Source organism: Panthera onca, chromosome A3 (genome assembly GCF_046562875.1).
Source record: "Panthera onca isolate mPanOnc1 chromosome A3, mPanOnc1 haplotype 2, whole genome shotgun sequence".
NCBI classification, from domain to species: Eukaryota; Metazoa; Chordata; class Mammalia; order Carnivora; family Felidae; genus Panthera; species Panthera onca.
Window position 1 is genome coordinate 129,778,897 of NC_138341.1, and position 18,943 is coordinate 129,797,839.

The 18,943-nt window shown below is 49.6% G+C and overlaps 1 protein-coding gene across 3 annotated transcripts in view; it reads right to left on the reverse strand.

The window, feature by feature from the left end:
- The window catches only part of ATP9A (ATPase phospholipid transporting 9A), a 130,420-nt gene that overhangs the window by 34,290 nt on the left and 77,187 nt on the right, over window positions 1–18,943 (reverse strand). For all 3 annotated transcript variants that reach the window (XM_078443946.2, XM_078443947.2, XM_078443948.2), the window contains exon 14: window positions 15,982–16,194. In XM_078443946.2, the coding sequence (XP_078300072.1) occupies window positions 15,982–16,194 (213 nt within the window). The remainder of the gene's footprint in view (window positions 1–15,981; window positions 16,195–18,943) is intronic.

An 18,943-nucleotide genomic window follows, 5' to 3' on the forward strand; every position in this document is an offset into this window, starting at 1 on the left:
TGTCCACGGCCCTTCTCAGCCAGGCGGCTCTGCCCCCCGAGGGGACGTGCGGCCACGTCCGGGGACACTGCTGGTGGTCGCAGCTGGAGAAGGGGGCGTGTGCCGGCACCTCCTGGCCTCCACCGTGAGGGGCTGTTAGACATCCCAACACACAGCAGAGATTTACCCCCCCGCCCCAGAAGACAGTCCTGCCCGCGGGTGAGGACCCCGGTCTACACGGAAGAGGAAACAGGCGCCGGAGGAAGCTACTCATTCAGCTGCCAGGCCAGGGGGGAACCTGGAGCTGCCTGGCGCACGAGCCCGCCCAGCGCGCACTGCGCTTCCTGGGGGCGTGGCTTCCGTCGCCCCCTGGAACCTTCTCGCAGCCTCAGCGAGACTGGCTTCCCTTCAGGTCAAAGGGGGGGGGGGGGGGGGGCGCAAACTCCAAGACGGGGACCGGACTGGTCATGCAAGAAAGTGAAGAGGGCAGGGTGGGGACGCGCCCGCATCACATCCACAGGGGCGGCGACCCCATGACCCCACGATGCACTGATGGAGGAGGCTACCCCCGAGGGGGCGCGGCCCCGGATGGCCAGAGCTTCTGGTTTCTCGAGAAAAGAACAGAAATCTGGACCTGTGCCTGAGATCTCCCTTTAAATATAAACAATTACTTTGCATGTTTTAAAAGCCTGTGAATCTGCAGGCGCCTGGGTGGCTCAGTCAGTTAAGCCCTCGACTCTTGATTTCGGCTCGTCATGATCTCACCGTTCATGGGACCGAGTCCCACACTGGGCTGTACACGGACAGCAAGGACGGAGCCTGCTTGGGATTCTCTCTCTCTCCCTCTCTCTCTGCCCCTCCTCTGTTCATGCATGTGCTCCCTCTCTCTTTCTCAAATAAATAAATAAACAAACATTAAAAAATAGTGATAAAAATAAAAGCCTGTGAACCTGGCCAGGGGCCTCCAGAAGAGAAGGAAATACAAGGGGAAAAGGAAAACAACAGAGAGGGGAGCTGGGGAGGGGTTGGACAGTGCTGGGTCCCCACCTGGACTTGCCCTTCCCCCTCCCCCACTGCCCCAGGAAGGAGGCACAAGAGAGTATGGAGAGCCCACGGGTGCCTGACAGACACAGCCTAAATGACAGGGCCACCCCGCATGCCCAGCAGAGAGCCCACTGAGCTAAGAATGACCCACTCCACCTGAGTGGATATGAAAAACCAGACTCAGAGAAGCAAGCAAGGTGGGAGGCTCCCGGCTGAAAGCAGCGACAGCCTGACATGGGATCTAATCCTGGGTCTAACAGAAACGGCCAATCCCGGATCAGCTGGGGGCCTGCCCTACAAGCACAGGGGGCCTAGACTGGGGTACAAGTTCATCGGCCCATCCTCGGTGGTGCCTGGCCGCACTCAGGCATCCACGCGACACACTGTCACCGGCAGAAAGTTGAGACGTGCGGCAGGCAGAATAACGGCCCCCAAAGATGCCCACAACCTAATCCCAGGACCTGTGAACAGGTTACCTTACACGGCCAAATGGCCTTGGCAGGGGTGATGAAGGTTAAGGAGCCACTCATGGATTATGCAGGTGGGCCCAATGTAATCATAGGGGTCCTCAAGGCAGAACTTTCCTGGCCGCAGCCAGAGAGGAAGTTGAGGGCAGAGGGAGGGTCAGAGAGAGGAGATGGCATCGGTTTTGAAGAGAGAGGGAGGGACACAAACCAAGGAACAGGGTAGCGTCTAGTTGCTGGAAGGCAAGGCAACAGATTCACCCCTGGGGCCTCCGGGAGGAACAGAGGCGCCCCGGCCGACTGGTGAGCCCTGGATCGGACCTCTCACCTACGGGACTGTGATAAATTTGTAGTGTTTCCAAACAGCAGAAGTGCAGCAATTTGCTACAGCCAACGACAGGAAACGCACACAAGACGCTTCCAATTTTAATGCCCAACAAGCCGCCATTTTATTCCAAACCAAGCCCGAGAGGATGGAGTCCAGAAAAGAAAAGGTACGCCCTCCCCCTTTCTTCTTATAAAATGCAACCTTTGGGGAAGGAAAAGGAGGCAGCTTTTAGGACAGAGCAGACCTGGGGAGTGACAGAGGGTGACAGAGACAGGGGTCCCCAGGAGGTGCTAATTCTGAGATGCTTTACTATCTTTCAGCTGGGTGGTGGGTCACAAGGGGCCATCACTGTGTAAGTAACTGTGCAGTATTTCAGTGTCCCTGCAGGGGCGGAGGGCACCGAGAGTCACTTTCCCAGGGGATCACAGTTGCCCAAGCTTCTGCCTTACCAGGATGCTTCCGGAGCTCCCCCTTCCTTCTCCCAAGAGATTCTGCACAGGCAGACACCTGCTACTCCGTGTTTCGGGAACCCCCAGGCTCTCCTGGGCTGCCCTACTACCCGCTGGAGCGGGGAGGGGCAGGGGGGGGGGGGGGCACAGATCAAACCTGGGTTCTAGCTCCGCTCTGCCCCCCCGTCCCCACTCCCTCCAGGTGGCTTCTTTTCCATTTCTGTCCCAGCCCTAAACATTCTGTGTTTCCATCCTTAGTGGGTTCTGCTCAGATACCTAACTGGCTTTCTGTTGTGGCCAGTAACTGGATTTATGCTGGAACAAGAGGTCTGTCTTCAAGAAACTCTACTCTGCTCGAATTATGTCAGCACAAGTCAACCAGGATTCCCATGGACTAGCTTTCCCCTCTGACCGACAGAAGATACTGTCACACTGACCTCCACCTGCAAAGAAAGGGCTAGTCTAGCAATGACTGTTTCTTGTCTTGTTTGCTAATAGTCTGCATCAGTCTTTGAAAAAAACCATTCATTTACTGGTCTGAGTCAATGACTCTTTCCATAGGGCTTGTCTTACCTGCAAACAATCATCTCTCCAAGTCTAAAATGATCAGTGAAGATTGGACACACACAAAATGATCGCATCTCCACGTACACTGTTTATAGGGTGACACGTGTGATGGGCAATACTTCTATCTCCTACTTTCTCTCTCTCTCTGTACCACGGAAATATCTTCCTCATGTACCTGCATTTCTTTTCATTTTTAAAAAAGAAATTTTTTTTAACGTTTATTTTTGAGACAGAGAGAGACAGAGCATGAACGGGGGAGGGTCAGAGAGAGGGAGACACAGAATCCGAAACAGGCTCCAGGCTCTGAGCTGTCAACCCAGAACCCAACGCGGGGCTCGAACTCACGGACCGCGAGATCATGACCTGAGCCGAAGTCGGCCACTTAACCGACTGAGCCACCCAGGCGCCCCTCTTTTCATTTTTTTTTAACGTTTACTTATTTTTGAGAGAGAGACGGAGCATGAGCAGGGGAGGGGCAGAGAGAGGGGGAGACACAGAATCCGAAGCAGGCTCCAGGCTCCGAGCTGTCAGCACAGAGCCCGACGCGGGGCTCGAACTCAGAAACCATGAGCTCATGACCTGAGCCAAAGTTGGACGCTGAACCGACTGAGCCACCCAGGTGCCTTTCTTTTAATTTTAAGTAAACACATATCTCAACACAACATATTACAAATACATAGGTACACACGAGCCAAAAAAACCCTAAGTTTACATCCTCCTTTACACACCGATTCTGTAACAAAGAAAAATTCTTCTCGAGATGCCTTCAACCGTGACTGTCAGTGAAAGGGTTTTTTTTCATTCTTGTTTTCAAGCTGCTGCTACACCGCCCCTCAAAAACCCATTTCATTGTTCTGGACAGAGGTGAAAGGCCAGTGGTAGTGGGCTTCATGGAAATGCATTAACTCCCCCAAAGCCTGCTCTTAACTACAATGGGAAGAACGCGGAACCCGGCAGTGGCTCCCAAGAGCACGTGGCAGTTCCCGCCTGGGCCAGCCCAGCCCCCTCGCCAGGGACCCTCAGGGCCGTACTGGAGGGACAGGGTCTGTGATTCTGAAACGGTGAGTGAGCACTGACAAGTGCCAGGTGAAATACACCTGCAGGCAAACATCTTCCAACCTGACTTCTTCTGCAGCGAAGCCCTCAGGGGAGCGAAGGAACGAGCCACCACCAGGCTTGCTGCTCCCCACCCTGGGTCCAACCTCCTCATTAAAACCTCCCCAGTCTCCCCGGGGACTGGTGCCCCCAGGACCTGAGCCCTACCAAGGGGGCGGGTCACTGATTCTCACCTTCCACTCTCTGGCCCACAGCGTTAATCTGAAGCTCCTTTCTAACAGAAATCCCCAAGGTCATACAGAGAAGAGACTGGTTTGGCATTGGGGTGCTCCCCGACCCTTCTCAAATGTAGCAGGAACACACATTTCAGGGGTCAGGAGAGGCCAATGCATGTCTTTGCAAAACAAGAGGACATGAAATGAGGTTACTTCTTATCCTGATGGATCCAAACCTCCGTTCGAGAGAATCACTCCATATCGTCCAATCAGAAAAGATTTGGGGGTCTAGAGTCTCATTGTCCCCAACAGCCAGAAGTCAGGGGGAGGGGGTGCTCTGAGACTTCAGGTCAGAATATCCAGAGGTCAGAGGAGCAGCAGCAAAAGAAACCCGTTAAGGTGAATGAATGAACAAGTAAATTAACTCTACCAAATGGAAACGGAGAAGGGGGCAGAAGGCCGGGGAGCGGGGGCTCCTGAGTCAGCCGCGTGTTTTGGTTTGGGCCAGGAAATCAAAAGGACAGGCTGCTATGCTCCCTCCCCAAAATGCCCATCTGAAGAATTCAGGCCAGAACGATCCATGAAAGGGCTTTTTCATCATTTGTGGGTCAGCAATAAACCACCTGTGACAAGTCTTAATAATTTTCCCTTTGTACCTGGGAAACGCGTGCTTGGGAAATACGCCAGGTCAGGCTAATGACCTGAATTCAGCCTTGAATTCTTGTCAGGAGCAGGATACGCAGCCATCGTCAGAGCGTGCGTGAATCTGGTATCTCTGGTGGCCTTCGAGAGGATCAACACCCAGACTCGAAAAGACTAGCCAGTTCGCACTAATCCAGCCTTTCAAGACCATGAATGCATCCAGAGACCTAAGGTATTCTTAATTAGGAAGCTCAATGGACAAGGCACTACTGGGGGGGGGGGGGGGGGGGGGGGCTGGACAGGGAGCAGACAGGAGTAAGGCTGGCCCCATGGGGGCAGGGGTAAACTGAGGCAGGAGCCACCCCGTTCGGCCAGCCACTGCCCAGGAGAAACTAGGCCCACCGTTTCCAGATCTGACCTTTCCCAAAAAAAGCTGACTTTTCTATAACATTAAGTGATTTTTTTTTTTTAAAATATTGCTGCAGATTTTTATTTTATTTTTTTTACACACAGCACGGAGCAAACAAAACACTGCCCCTGTTTTATTTATGAATCTTTGGGCAAGATGGTGGTTAAAAGGCCACTCCCTGATCCAAGTTTCTTTGACCCTGTACTTGAAATTCAGGCTCCTATCACTTAATCTGATGAAAATTTAGATTTGAAAAGAAAGAATGACATCATCTCCATAAAATCTTAGCCACTCAGAAATAACTTTGCCCTTAAGTCCATTCCAGGCCAACACTAACAAGAAACGGGACAGAACCGGCCCACGGAACAGCTAATCCCAAGGGTAAGTCATTTGATAGGTTTTCTACAGCGTCCCTAAAACATTCCCAACACCCCCTCTCTTCTGAGCAACCAACACCCTATTTCAAGATTCTTACCCCACTGGTTAATAAATAACATTGTCGGAGTGTTTTCTCCTTAAGTTCCTGACCTCTGTTTTCTGAACTCACCCTGGGGCGAAAACAAGGCAGCAGGAGGGCAAAGCCCCACCCACCTCCTAAATCTTTCTCCCTCATTTGCACACGCGTCTGAATGCAGTCATTGTCCAACAGCCCGGAGCACAGGTACAAGGAGGCATTTAAGGAAGGGCACCCCTGAGCAATGAATGTGGTCCTGGAGGGAAAAACCTCAGGTCCGCACAAGGGCTGAGAAGGCAGGACCCCAGCAAGGTCACAGGTTTGCCCTTCCCTGGGGTGGTTTTTATCCTCACTCTGCAACACGGTTACAAAGATGCAAAAAGAGACACCTGGAGCCTTTTACACACACACACACACACACACACACACACACACACACACACACTCCGAGATGTGCAGAGATTAAACCCGTCAGGCTATGTCAGGACATCAAAATTTAAGATGGACAGAAGCGGGAGACAAAATAAATAATCTGTGGTGTACCTAAGCAGCAGGAAAGAGCGTAGCCATTAAAAATCCTATCACGGGGGCGCCTGGGTGGCTCAGTCGGTTAAGTGTCTTAACCGACTTAGCTCAGGTCATGATCTCACAGTCCATGAGTTCGAGCCCCACGTCGGGCTCTGTGCTGATGGCTCAGAGCCTGGAGCCTGGAGCCTGCTGCAGACTCTTGTTTCTCCCTCTCTCTCTGCCCCTCCCCTGCTTGCTGTCTCTCTCTCTCTCTCTCAACAATAAACACTAAAAAAAATTTTTTTTAATAAAATAAAAATCCTATCACAGATGGCTACTTGACAGGGATAAGACAATATATTACCAGGTGGACAAATCAAGATAGAATGTGGAATGACTAAACATTTAAATTATAGGTATGGAAGCGAGAGGAAAAATACCAAAATGTTTTTTTTTCTCTAATTGTTTACCTTTTCTATAACAAGCCTATGTTACACTTATAAAATCTGCTTCTCGCTGAGCTGTATCTTCACTGTACTTTTTTTTACGATTTTATTTTTAAGTGATCTCTGCACCCAATGTGGGGCTTGAACCCACAACCCCGAGATCAAGAGTCGCCCGCTCCACTGACTGAGCCAGCCAGGCACCCGTTCACCATACTTTTCTATCTCCCAGCAAGGTGACACGGGCTCAGGAATGGCCTCCTTGGCAGACTCTGCCATCGATGGGGGGACCTGTGCACGCAGCTCTTTGTTGATCTCTCGTGCTGTCTGTAAGAGGGCTGTTTCAAGGTCACTGGAGATCAGAGGAGAAACATACCCTTTTGGTATGTCTTTCTAAGGACAGGACCCTGGAGAGATGGGTGGTGAAGACAAGGCACTCGGGGGGCTCCCAGAAGTTTTCTTAGCACCCAGTGTGGAAGCTTCTCCAGATGAGACAGAGGGAAGGGATCAAAAAACACACTTCACGGAGCCTGGGAGGCACACAGACCCCGAATGCTGGCTCAGAACAGGCCAGAAGAACCAGACGCTCTGGAAGCTCACCCAACATCAGCCTGAAGCTCCCAACACAGGTGCACAGCACTCAGTAGTGTTTCGTGAGCGACAAAGCACATGCAAGCCCTCCTCCCACGGGCAGAGAAGCAGTATCGCAGTCACAGAACCAGCCCCGGGACGCGGGCTGCCTGGTTTTCGTCTCGCCAGCCACGTGGCCTTGGGGACACCCGTCAGCCAACCTACGCCTCATCCGCTAAACGGGCACCACGGCAGTAACCGTGAGCCGTAGGAGGTGCCCAGAGCACAATGCCCCGGCACACCAAGCAGGAACTCGGCAGGTGGCCGTGTCTTACTGTCGTCAGCTCACTGACGATTTGCCCCAAATCACCCCACTAAGGAACCTTCTTGCACTGCTGGTGGGAATGCACACTGGTGCAGCCCCTGTGGAAAACAGGATGAAGCTTCCTCGAAAAGTTAAAAAGTAGGGACGTCTGGCTGGCTCGGTCGGTAGAGCATGCAACTCTTGGTCTTGGGGTTGTGAGTTCGAGCCCTCCATCGGGCAGAGAGATTAGTTAAAAAAGAATAAAAATAAAATTAAATTAAGTTAAATTAAAAGTTAAAAATAGAACTACTTGGGGCACCTGGGTGGCTCAGTCGGTTAAGTGTCAACTCTTTTTTTTTTTTTTTTGTCAACTCTTGATTTGGGCTCAGGTCGTGATCTCACGGTCGTGAGACTGAGCCCTGCCTGTGTCAGCCTCCATGATGGGCCTGTTCAAGATTCTCTCCCCGCCTTTCCTTTCGCCCCTCCCCCACCTGCACACACACGCTCTCTCTCGGAAAAATCAGACGGAACTAGCCTACAACCAGTAATCACGCTACTGGGTGTTTACCCCAAAAATAAAACAACCAAAGAATATATGCACCCCTGTTATTTACAACAGCCAAACTGTGGAAGCAGTCCAAGTGTCCCCTGACAGATGAATGGATAAAGAAGTGATAGATGATCTATAAAGAGTATCCCACTGTGTGTGCGTGTCTGTGTGGAACACGGAGTATTATTCAGCCCTAAAACAAGAATGCAGTCTTGCCATTTGCAATCACAGGGATGGAGTGAGAAAGTACAACGCTGAGCAAAATAAGTCAGAGAAAGAGAAGTATCATATGATCTCACTTAGGTGTGGAATGAAAACAAAACAAATGAACAAGGTGGGGGTGGGAAGAGAGAGAAACAAGCCAAGAAGCGGACTTCTATAGAGAACACACTGATGGTTACCGGAGGACAGACGGACGGGGGTTGGGGGATGGGGACTGAGTACACTTAGGATGAGCACCGGGTGGGGTCTGAAATTGCGGAAACATTATATTGTACACCTGAAACTATTACACTGTACATCAGCTATGCTGGAATTAAAACTAAAATTTTTCCTTAATTCAAAAACTAAGTAAAATGGGGGCGCCTAGGTGGCTCCGTCGGTTAAACCCCCGACTCTTGGTTTCGGCTCACGTCGTGATCCCAAGGCTGTGGGATCAAACCCCACGCTGGGCTCTGCACTGAACATGGAACCCATTTGGGATTCTCTCTCCCCCTCCCTCTCCCCCTCTCTCTGCCCCCCCCTCCCCCCCCCGCCGCCCGCCAAAGAAATAAAAATAAAAATAAAATCCCCCCGGTAATCAGGTCAGAATGTGGCAATTAAACACAGCCCGCAGCTGCGATCGGGGGTCTCAGGAGGCCAATGTGATGCCCTCGCCTTCCATGAAAGTCAGCAGACGGGAGGGTCTTGAAATGCCATCGAGAGACGATACGAACCCACGGCAACCCAATGTTTTGGTCAACCTCAGGCCTCTACTGATGTCACACCTCAGTGATACACGCTTTAAAAACAAGAGCTACTGAAAGCAAGGTACAAAAGTGAATCTGTAATCTCCAATGTGCTCTTCTCAAATTTTTAAAAATGTGTCAATAATTAGGGGGCGAGAAAAAATTCTAACATATGCAAAGAAAGATCTCTGCATGAAGACTCGGATACTGGTGACAATGGGCGTCTCAGAGAAAGATGTCCAGGAGGGGGAGGCCCCGTGTAGCGGGGGCAAGATGAAGGTTTCAGGGTAAGAAAGAAACACGCTTCTCATCCTATGACACAAGCATGGGGCAGGCTTGCAGAACACCCTATACGCGATGAGAACTTGTAATTAATCGTTCTGAAATTAGTGAGCTATTCAAGGCATGGCCAAGGCATCGAGAAACTTTCAATCAGAACACACATCACACACACACACACGTACTCACAGGGCACATGTGTGTGCACACACAAGCACCCCTACATATACACAAACACGGATACATAAACACACACACACACACTTGTTGCAGACAGAAATCCAACAGGAATGTGACAGCCATAGGATTTGGTAAGGGATGTGACTTCACTCACTTCACCCTCCTTCCTTCCCTGGGCTACACGATGAATCTGCACCACAGAAACATGCAATTATGTTTCTACATAGAGACACATGTGCTTGGGGAAAATCTGTAACAGAATGTAAACTGTAATCTCTACGTGGTGGATAAAATTAACGTTTATCAACTTCTCTTTTGAATCTACATTGTTACTTTTTCTGTAATGAAGACATAAGTACTTGTGATTTCACATGCCTAAAAAAAGTTGTGTTTTGTTTTTTTCATATGAAAGAATTCCTGAAAAAGACGAACGAATGAATCGCAGGGTTGGTTCTACCTGCCTTAGGAGAGCACCTCCTTGACCATTCACGCCAAGAAACGAACTCGTTAGAAAAGACTGCATCACGACCACGACCCCTCCACCCTCTCCCACCGCACCACACCCGTGACGCTGACAAACACCTGGGAAGTAAGTGACGGAATGCTGTCCGGGCCGGGCACCCAGGAGCACCTCTCTCTGGCCAGATTAGATCTAGTTCATTTCCGCTGGGAGTTACTGCATGGTGGCAGGCAGGGCCCAGCGCCCCTCGGGCTGTAATCAATAGCTGCATAAAGACACGGCAAGCCTTCCAAAGCAGAATGTGCACAGGAAACAAATCTAGGAAATCCTGCTTTCTGTTACAGGAAATGAATCCCACCCCAACTGGTAGAAATTATTCAGGCAGCCTCCGAAGTAAAACGAGTGCTGGTCTCTATGTGGATTCCGTACACGTGACCTTGCCTAGACCGGCAATGTTTTATTGATATAGAATTTCAAAGGTGGGATTCTAGACGCAGCCAAGTCGATGCGGAATCCTACAGGGATTTAGAAACAGTACAGCTTTCTGAAAGATTTTGCTGGAACTAGATTTAGCCTCCTTTCTGCCACCTGGTGTATTTATACACAGAAATTTGTATTTTCAGAAGATGCACGCTACATCTTTTGAAATAGTTTGGAAGGCAGGTCAGTAAAATATTAATAGCAGTTACACCTTTAGTTAGCAGGATGACAGTTTGCTTTTTATTTTATCTGTATTTTCACATAATCGCCATAAACGCGAAATAACTATACGATAATAAATAAAGCTGGGGGGGGGGGGGCACTGACCTCTGTGAAGACACAAAAGACCAAAAGAAAACACCTCTTTTTTTTCTTTTTTTTTCAATCACTACTCGGAATCTTAGAAAAACAAGAGAAATCTGAATCTGAGTGGAATTTATGAACAGGAGCGGAGAAGCACAAAGCATTCTGTGAAAGATTAACCCTCATGGAAAAACTCTGCCCGGCCCTAAACCAAATATATCAAAGTTGGGTGGGAACCAGGAGCCTGGGACAGGCGTTGAAGGCCTCCCGTATGCGTGCCGATCAATAGCCAAAATTAGGAGCTCACAGGGAGCGGTACTGATCGGATCGTCATTTCTGAAACTTGTTCAAATGCCAATCCCATTAAACCCCCTCCAAGCTACTGGTCCTCTGCCCATAACTACCCAGAATCTGGCCCTCTTAGACATCTATTCAGGGATAGTGTCTCCCAGTTCCAGATGGAAAAGCAAGATCAAACAGACTAAATTCGGTGGAGAGATGATGACAGATCTGAAGTTTTTGGTTATTACAGCACAAGTCTGAAGAAATGGGTCGGATCATCCACATCCATCCTCCTCCCACTCTCCCTCGCTCTACACACAAGGCCCATCTCAGAATCTGGCCAAGGGTTGCAACATCCTTCACGCCTGGAAATCGGGTTCAAATGTCAGTGGTCACGGATGAACTGGGTGCACAGTTGTGCTGTTCCATAAACACCAAGCAGACCACAAGGGGTCGCCTTCCAGGAGCCGCAATCCAGTGCCCCCAAGAAGGACAGATGACAAGGGGTCATCCCCCAGGGGCCACAATCCAGTGCCCCCAAGAAGGAGAAAGAAGCTACTGGACAGGGAAAGCCACATCCGAAAGTCCTTTAATTTTTGAAGTTTGGAACAGGGTCTCGTTGCGGTAACCCCGCCCCTCCCCAAACGCCATCAAGCACCAGGCTCACCGATGTTCTCCAATTAGTCTGGACCTTCGAAACACTTCATTTACCAGAGAAGCCCCGTCCCTCCCTAAAATGAACAACAAAAAACAACTGGAAGCCCTTGTAATGCTGAGGGAAGAGTAAGATGGTTTAAAAATGATTCTAGGAGGCGCTCGGGTGGCTCAGTCAGTCAAGCGTCCGACTTCAGCTCGGGTCATGATCTCGCGGTTCGTAGGTTCGAGTCCCGTGTCGGGCTCTGTGCTGACACCTCAGAGTCTGGAGCCTGCTTCCGATTCTGTGTCTCCCTCTCTCTCTCTCTCTGCCTCTCCCCGGCTCACGCTCTCTCAAAAATAAATAAAAACATTGGGGCGCCTGGGTGGCTCAGTCGGTTGAGCGTCTGACTTCGGCTCAGGTCATGATCTCGCGGTCCGTGGGTTCGAGCCCCGCATCGGGCTCTGTGCTGCCAGCTCGGAGCCTGGAGCCTGTTTCAGATTCTGTGTCTCCCTCTCTCTGACCCGCCCCCGTTCATGCTCTGTCTCTCATGCTCTGTCTCTCTCCGTCTCAAAAAAAAAAATTTTTTTTTAAATAAAAAAAAAATAAATAAAAACATTTAAAAAAAGGTATTGGGGTACATACACATAATTATAAAAAGCTGTCTTTAAGACTATTCAAAAATTTGGGAAAGAGGGATGATGAAATACCAAGTTTAAAACAGAGGGTATGAAACTCTATGCTAAAATTCCCTTTTCAGTTAAAAACCTATGAAAAGATATTGGGGGTGCCCGGCTGGCTCAGCCCGTGAAGCATGCGACTCTTGATCTCAGGGTGGTGAGTTCGAGCCCCAGAGTGGATGCAGAGATCCCTGAGAAATAAAATATTAAGAAAGAAAAAAGATACTGGAAGATCACACATCAAAAACTTCTCAGTGGCCTCTAGAAAATAATTTAGGAAAATGACTAAGAGCTCGGGTTCTGACAAGACGTCCCCTGGGTTAAAACCCTGGCCCTGTCACTCAGGGGGCTGCCGCGATACGATGAATCAGCAAGGGGAAGGGAAACTTTGCCGCGTTAGCATCTCTGAGAGCAGGACAGGCCAACAGCACGCGCCTCCTTAAAACGCGCACTGAGGACAGCGGCAACGACACAGACACGGAGCCTGCCCCGTAACTGTCAGACCCAAACCAAGGAACGTTCTACAAGATAATCGCCTGTATTGCTCAAAAGCGTCAAGGCCATGAAAGTCCAGGAAAGCCGAGGAGCTGTTCCAGATTTAAGGAGACAAGAGGTGTGACAGCAGAATGCAGCGTGTGTTCCTGGGTTGGATTCTGATGGCGGGGTTGCGGGGGGGGCAGGGGGATTCTTTTTTTTTTTTTTCTTTTTTTTTTCTTTCTTTTTTTTTCTCGTGAAGCTAAGTAGAAGCTAAGTCATGGGACAACTGATGACATTTCAATAACCCCTGCAGGACAGAGAACTGTACTACTGTAGCAATGTTAATTTCTGATTCTGATGAATGTCCTTGTTTTTTAGGAAAAAAAAATTAAACACTTAAAAGCAAAAAAAGATTGGGGGCGCCTGGGTGGCTGAGTTGGTTAAGCGTCTAACTTCGGCTCAGGTCATGATCTCAGGGTTCGTGGGTTCGAGCCCCACATTGGGCTCCACACTGCAGTGCAGAACCTGCTTGGGAGTCTCTCTCTCTCTCTCTCTCTCTCTCTGTCTCTCTCTCTCTCTCTCCCTCCCTCCCTCTCTGTCTCTGTCTCTCTCTCTCTCTCCCTCCTCCCCTGCTCTCAAAATAAATAAACTTAAAAAAAAAGGCAAATAAGGATCATGTCTGCAGCTCACTCTTCGAAGGTGAGAGAGACTGATAAAGCACAGGTAGAAAAAAGCTAACATTGGAGGAATCTGAGTGAAGTTTTGGTAAAAGGGGAATTCTGAGTACGAGTTCTACAACTTTCTTTGTAAGTCTGAAATGATTTCCAGAATAAAAAGTTTAAAAAAAAAAAAAATCCAGGTGACTTTAGGCTAAATGTTTAACCTCTCTGTCCTGGATGTTTCTCTTCTGAAAATCGAGATAATAAAAGTACCTCTTAGTTGCTAGAAAGATTAACTAAGATAATACACAGAAAGCACTTCAAATGTGATCTGACAGGTATCAGATGCTCAAGGAAAGTTGCCTATTGTCATCTTTTAAGAACGAGACTGCAAGTGACCCAGTTTCTTCTTATAGTTGTCTGAAGTGTCCAAATTTTCTATCCTGAAATGTAATGGCTTTCGTAATCAGAATACAAGTTTTCTGGAAGGGAAGGAGGGAGAAGGAAAAAAGACCAGAACGTTCCCTATGCCTGAATCATACTCAAGTCAGGAAGGCAAAGAATGTATTATTTTCATACTGGCCAAGTGCTCTGCTACACGTATGCAGAGTGCTCCCATCATATGAGACCCCGGGAGGAAAACCAATTAGGGGCTTGTTACAAAAAATAAAGATCAGCCGTGCTACGAGACTCTCTGCTCTTGAACATGGCATCAGATGAGTCCTTGTGGTCCTAGCAAAATAACGTGCTTATTACGTATAAACAACGACGTGGCTGACCAAACTTCATCAGAACGCTTTAGTGTTTCAAAGGACGCCATCATGAAAGTCCAAAGACAGCCTTCGGAATAGGAGAAATTGCTTGCAAATCATATATCCCATAAGAGACTCTGGTCTAGAATATACAAAAAAACCTCTTTCAACTCAACAACAAAAAGACACATAAGTAAAAGGGGGCAAAGGACACTGGAGAGAAGATACACAAATAGCCAAGAAGCACATGAAAAGCTGCTCAGCCTTCGTGGCCATCAAGGAAATGCAAATGAAAACCCCGAGGGAGATTTCACGTCACGCTCCCTAGGATGGCCAGAATCAAAAGGCCCGACAAGGACACATGATGGCAAAGAAGGAGGGAAACTGGAACCCTTACACGTGGTTGGTGGGGATGCAAAATAACGTAGCCCCTTGAGAGAGCAGTGTGGCAGTTTCGAAAAGGTCAAACGTAGTTTTGACCATACAGCCCGGCAGTCCTACTCCTAAAGATACGCCAAGAGAAATGAAGATTCTCTCCAAAGATACACCAAACACTTGTGAAACAAAGGTCCGCGGCGGCAAAAGAATAAAAGAAAAAAAGAAGCAATCCGAAAGTCCATCAACTGACAAACGGATACACAAAATGTAGTACTATCCACACGATGGAACATTATTCGTGCACAGAGAGGCATGAAGGGCTGAGACGTACCACTGCATGATGCGTCTTCAAAACAAACACGAAGTGAGAGAAGCCAGACACACGTGTCACATACTGTAAATTTCCATTTGTGTGAAACGTCCAGACTCGGCAAATCCGGAGACAGCGAGCTTGGGGGGGGGAGGGGGGCAGGAGTCCAGGAGAAGATATGGGATGGAGTGCCTCCTTTAAGGGGGATAAAAACGTTCTCCCCCTGATCGCGTAATGGAGGCCTCAGGCCGTGAGGATACTAAACATAAACAGTGAACTGTACATGCTAAATGGGTAACTGTATGGCATGTGGATTGTATCTTAATAAGGCTGATGTTTTTAAAAAAGGGAGGATGTGGATTAAACGGGACCCTTATGTGCTGGCCATCTGAATCACAAGCAACACCTCTTGGCTGTTTGTGTACTTGGGATGGATCTTTTTTTTCTTCTTCTTCTTTCTTTTAATGAAGTACTCTGAGTATCCTCATTGACTTTTAAAAAACATTTTTTAATGTCTATTCAGTTTTGAGATAGATAGAGACAGGGGGTGAGTAGGGAAGGGGCAAAGAGAGAGAGAGAGAGAGAGAGAGAGAGAGAGAGACACACACACACACACACACACACACACACACACACACAGAATCCGAAGCAGGCTCCAGGCTCTGAGCTGTCAGCACAGAGTCCGTCGCGGGGCTCGAACTCACGAACTGTGAGATCATGACCTGAGCAGAAGTTGGACGCTCAACCGACCGAGCCACCCAGATGCCCTGAGTACTTATAATTTTTTGTTTATTTATTATTTTTGAGAGGATGGGGGAGGGGCAGAGAAAGAGAGAGAGACACAGAATCCGAAGCAGGCTCCAGGCTCCGGGCTGTCAGCAGAGCCCGATGCGGGGCTCGAACCACGAACCGTGAGAACATGACCTGAGCCGAAGTCGGACGCTCAACCGACCGAGCCCCCCCGGGCGCCCCACGTTTGGGACATATCTTAAGTCCAAGAGTGTTTCCTCCAGGGGAAGGAAGTTCTGCACGCGTGGAAAAGTGTATTTCCCTGGCAGGGCCGCGCCACCCTGGCTCGTGTCTGCTCACGGGTGGCTCCCCGGGGAACCCCACGCCCGGCGTGTGGAACAGAGGCGCACGGCGTCTCTCGGCGCCTCGCCACGCCTGCCGGCGGCTTACCTCGTCCGGGCTGGAGGCCTGGTACACGCGGCAGGAGTCTTCATAGCGCTTCTCAGCCTCGGCCTGGTCGGTCGCGCCGTTGGACTCGTACACGGGAGTCACGTTGTGGCAGAGGGCGATGGCCTTCACGGCCTCGTGCACACGGCTACTCATGGTCCGCCGCACCTTGGTGGTGAGCGTGGGGCCCTTCTGAGCAGGCGGGTCCTGGGATTGCTACAGGAAAGACAAAAGAACAAGGAGGATGACTGGAGACACAGAAGGGTCTAGAATGTGTGGAAGAGCAACCACGTGGAGACACTGCTTTTCTTCGCGTGGCTTCAATGCACAGCACTCAGACGACATCTGCAGTGGCACCGCGCTCAACGGCAAGTAATTTTCAGGAGCCCAATCATTTACAGCGAAACGGAGGAAAAATTACAATTCAGGGGATGCGGGTCATTCTACCCGTGAACAAGTCAATCCATCTTCCTTTCGGTGGCATCAGGGCCTCTGACAGAGCGAAGCCCCCACTGCGTTGCAGGCGAGGCCGGTGAGGTCAGGGCTTCTCAAACTGGGCGCTACCAACACGTGGGGAGGATGATTCTCTATTGCAGGGGCTGTCCTGTGCTCCATATTTTACAGACCTCAGATGCCCTCCCGTGGTCCATGGAGCCTACCTGGTCAGCCCCTGCCCACCTCTGTAACCTCCCTTCTTGCCACGTTCCTCATCCTCCTCTCTGCTCCAGCCACACTGGCCTTCCTGTTCTCTGAACACTGCCACGCTCCTTCCTGCCTCAGGGCCTTTGCACCTGCCTTGCCCTCTGCCGGGCACATCATTTCCCAGATCTCAGCAGGGCTGGCTCACTCCATCTCATCACTGAAGGTCTCGATTCAAACGCTGCATCCTCAGAAAGGCCCTCCGCAAGAGCCCCAGCTTATCTTCCTGCCAGAAGTCATGCTTCCACACTGCAATGCGGGATGTCGTGTTCCGGCTAAAACCGACTTGTTGACCTGACGACTCTCCCGTTAAGCCGTGAGAACAGAACTTGTCCATGTGTGTGTTATCTGTCACCACAATCCTAGGGCCCACGGCAGTGCCTGGTACGCACCGGTATTTGAGGAGCAAATGAACAACTTTGTGTTGCTAAGGCGATGGTGGCACATCTTGCCCGGACAGGATTTTTTTTTTTTTTCTATTTCCAGGAAGAAATAAATATCAAATTGGCCGACAGCAGTTCTGGGTTTTACATCACAGTTTGGGACGAAAAGAACCCTGCAACATAGTCTTGCTCCACGGTTGAGCCCCGGAAGTCAGAGAAGTTTCGGGAGCGACTGGAGCCCACGGTCCATTAGAAACGTATTTCATCCAGCAGAAGAGAAGGGACCCGATCTTTTAGAATGAATCCCGTCTTCTACCCGTGAACATGTGGTTGCCCAAAATAGAGAACAGATGAGAAGAAAACGACTTTCATTTAATTTTTTAATACTATTTTTAGCAGTGGCATTAGACTCCTCAGGTAATTAGACAATTACTAAATTATTCTGGTCATACAGGCACACACAGTGCTCCGGCTTCCTGCTCTGTTAACCTTTGGTGCCAAGAGGACACGAGTTTCACTTCCAGGCCAAAGGGCACTGCATGGTTACGATAATTAGGGTAATGAATCAGAACTCCAGTTTAAATGAATCATTATTTGCCAAGTGCTTTTAATTATAAAGAATTTACCTCTAAAATTATAACAAGGACTGAAGATTTACAGAAAGGTCCTCTCCGCTGGAAAGACCAAATCCAGAACGTTCTCTCTGAGCTCTGTAATTTATGTTCTAGCCACAGACGCGTGTCTTCATTTTGCCCACATTCCTCAGCACCTGGGCCAAATTATTATCTAACATCAGGGCAACAGCAAGACCTCTGACCAAGCCATCGCTTTGGCCGGCAAGGTTTGCAGATAGCGGGTTTGAAGGAGAGGACGAGCGAAGGGCATCCTTTGCACACCTCTGGATTTTACCAGCAATCTGATGTCACGTCTGCAGAAGTCACATGCTTCGAGCAGTATTTCAAATGTGGGCTGGCACAGAGCTTTGGGGTTTTGTATCCCAGGGGAAACCAGTCTAGAGCGAGGCAGAGAGAGAGACACGGCCGCTCAGGTCTTTGCAAAGACCTCGCGTCCAGACCAGGGCACCATCTGACAACAAGTCAGAAGGCGAGGCTGATTGGCCCCAACCAACATCACAGGGGTTGGTGTAATGTCCCCACGTTCGTTTGTCTCTCTCCCCAATCAACAATCATCCCCCTTTCCAACCAAGAGGTCTCAGGGAGGAGGAATTAGAATCGCCGATTCTGAAACTGGCTTTTAATTGTCAAAGAAAAGGCTCATCCACACACCGAATGGCAATCCACGTAGATCGTTAAGGTGCTGGGAATTCCCAGGGGCTCTGCCAGCATGAGTATTAGGGCCCGGTCTTCAAACACCCTCACGTTGCCCATATGGAAGAGTTTCACGTCGTACAGTGTTTATCTCCAGCCTCCTCCCCACAGGCCCTTTAACCCACACACATTTCTCCTTACTTAAAAAATACCAGGGGAAAATAAAAACAGATGTGGTATCCACAGAGGCTGGTTACAGCTCTTTTCGCCCTGGGGAGACACCACCGGTCCTCTCGTGGAAGGGGCACAGCACAGCTCCACATGAGGTCAGAAGCTAGAGGAGGAGTCAAGACCCCCACGTCCAAGGGCCCCTGGCCCCGGCCCTCGGGCGGGAACCTCGCACTACATAATGCTTCGAGGTCATTTGACATATCCCAGCCAACACACGAGACGCAGAGGTGAAAATGAACCATAGACCTCCATTTCTCGTTATCGATCCACGGCAGGGACGCGCCCCAGCGAGAACTCCAGTCTCTGTACCGGAGGAGAGATTAATGCAAAAACTCAATGCTCAGTCACCACAAGCATCCCTTTTCTTTCTGAAGTGCAATGAAA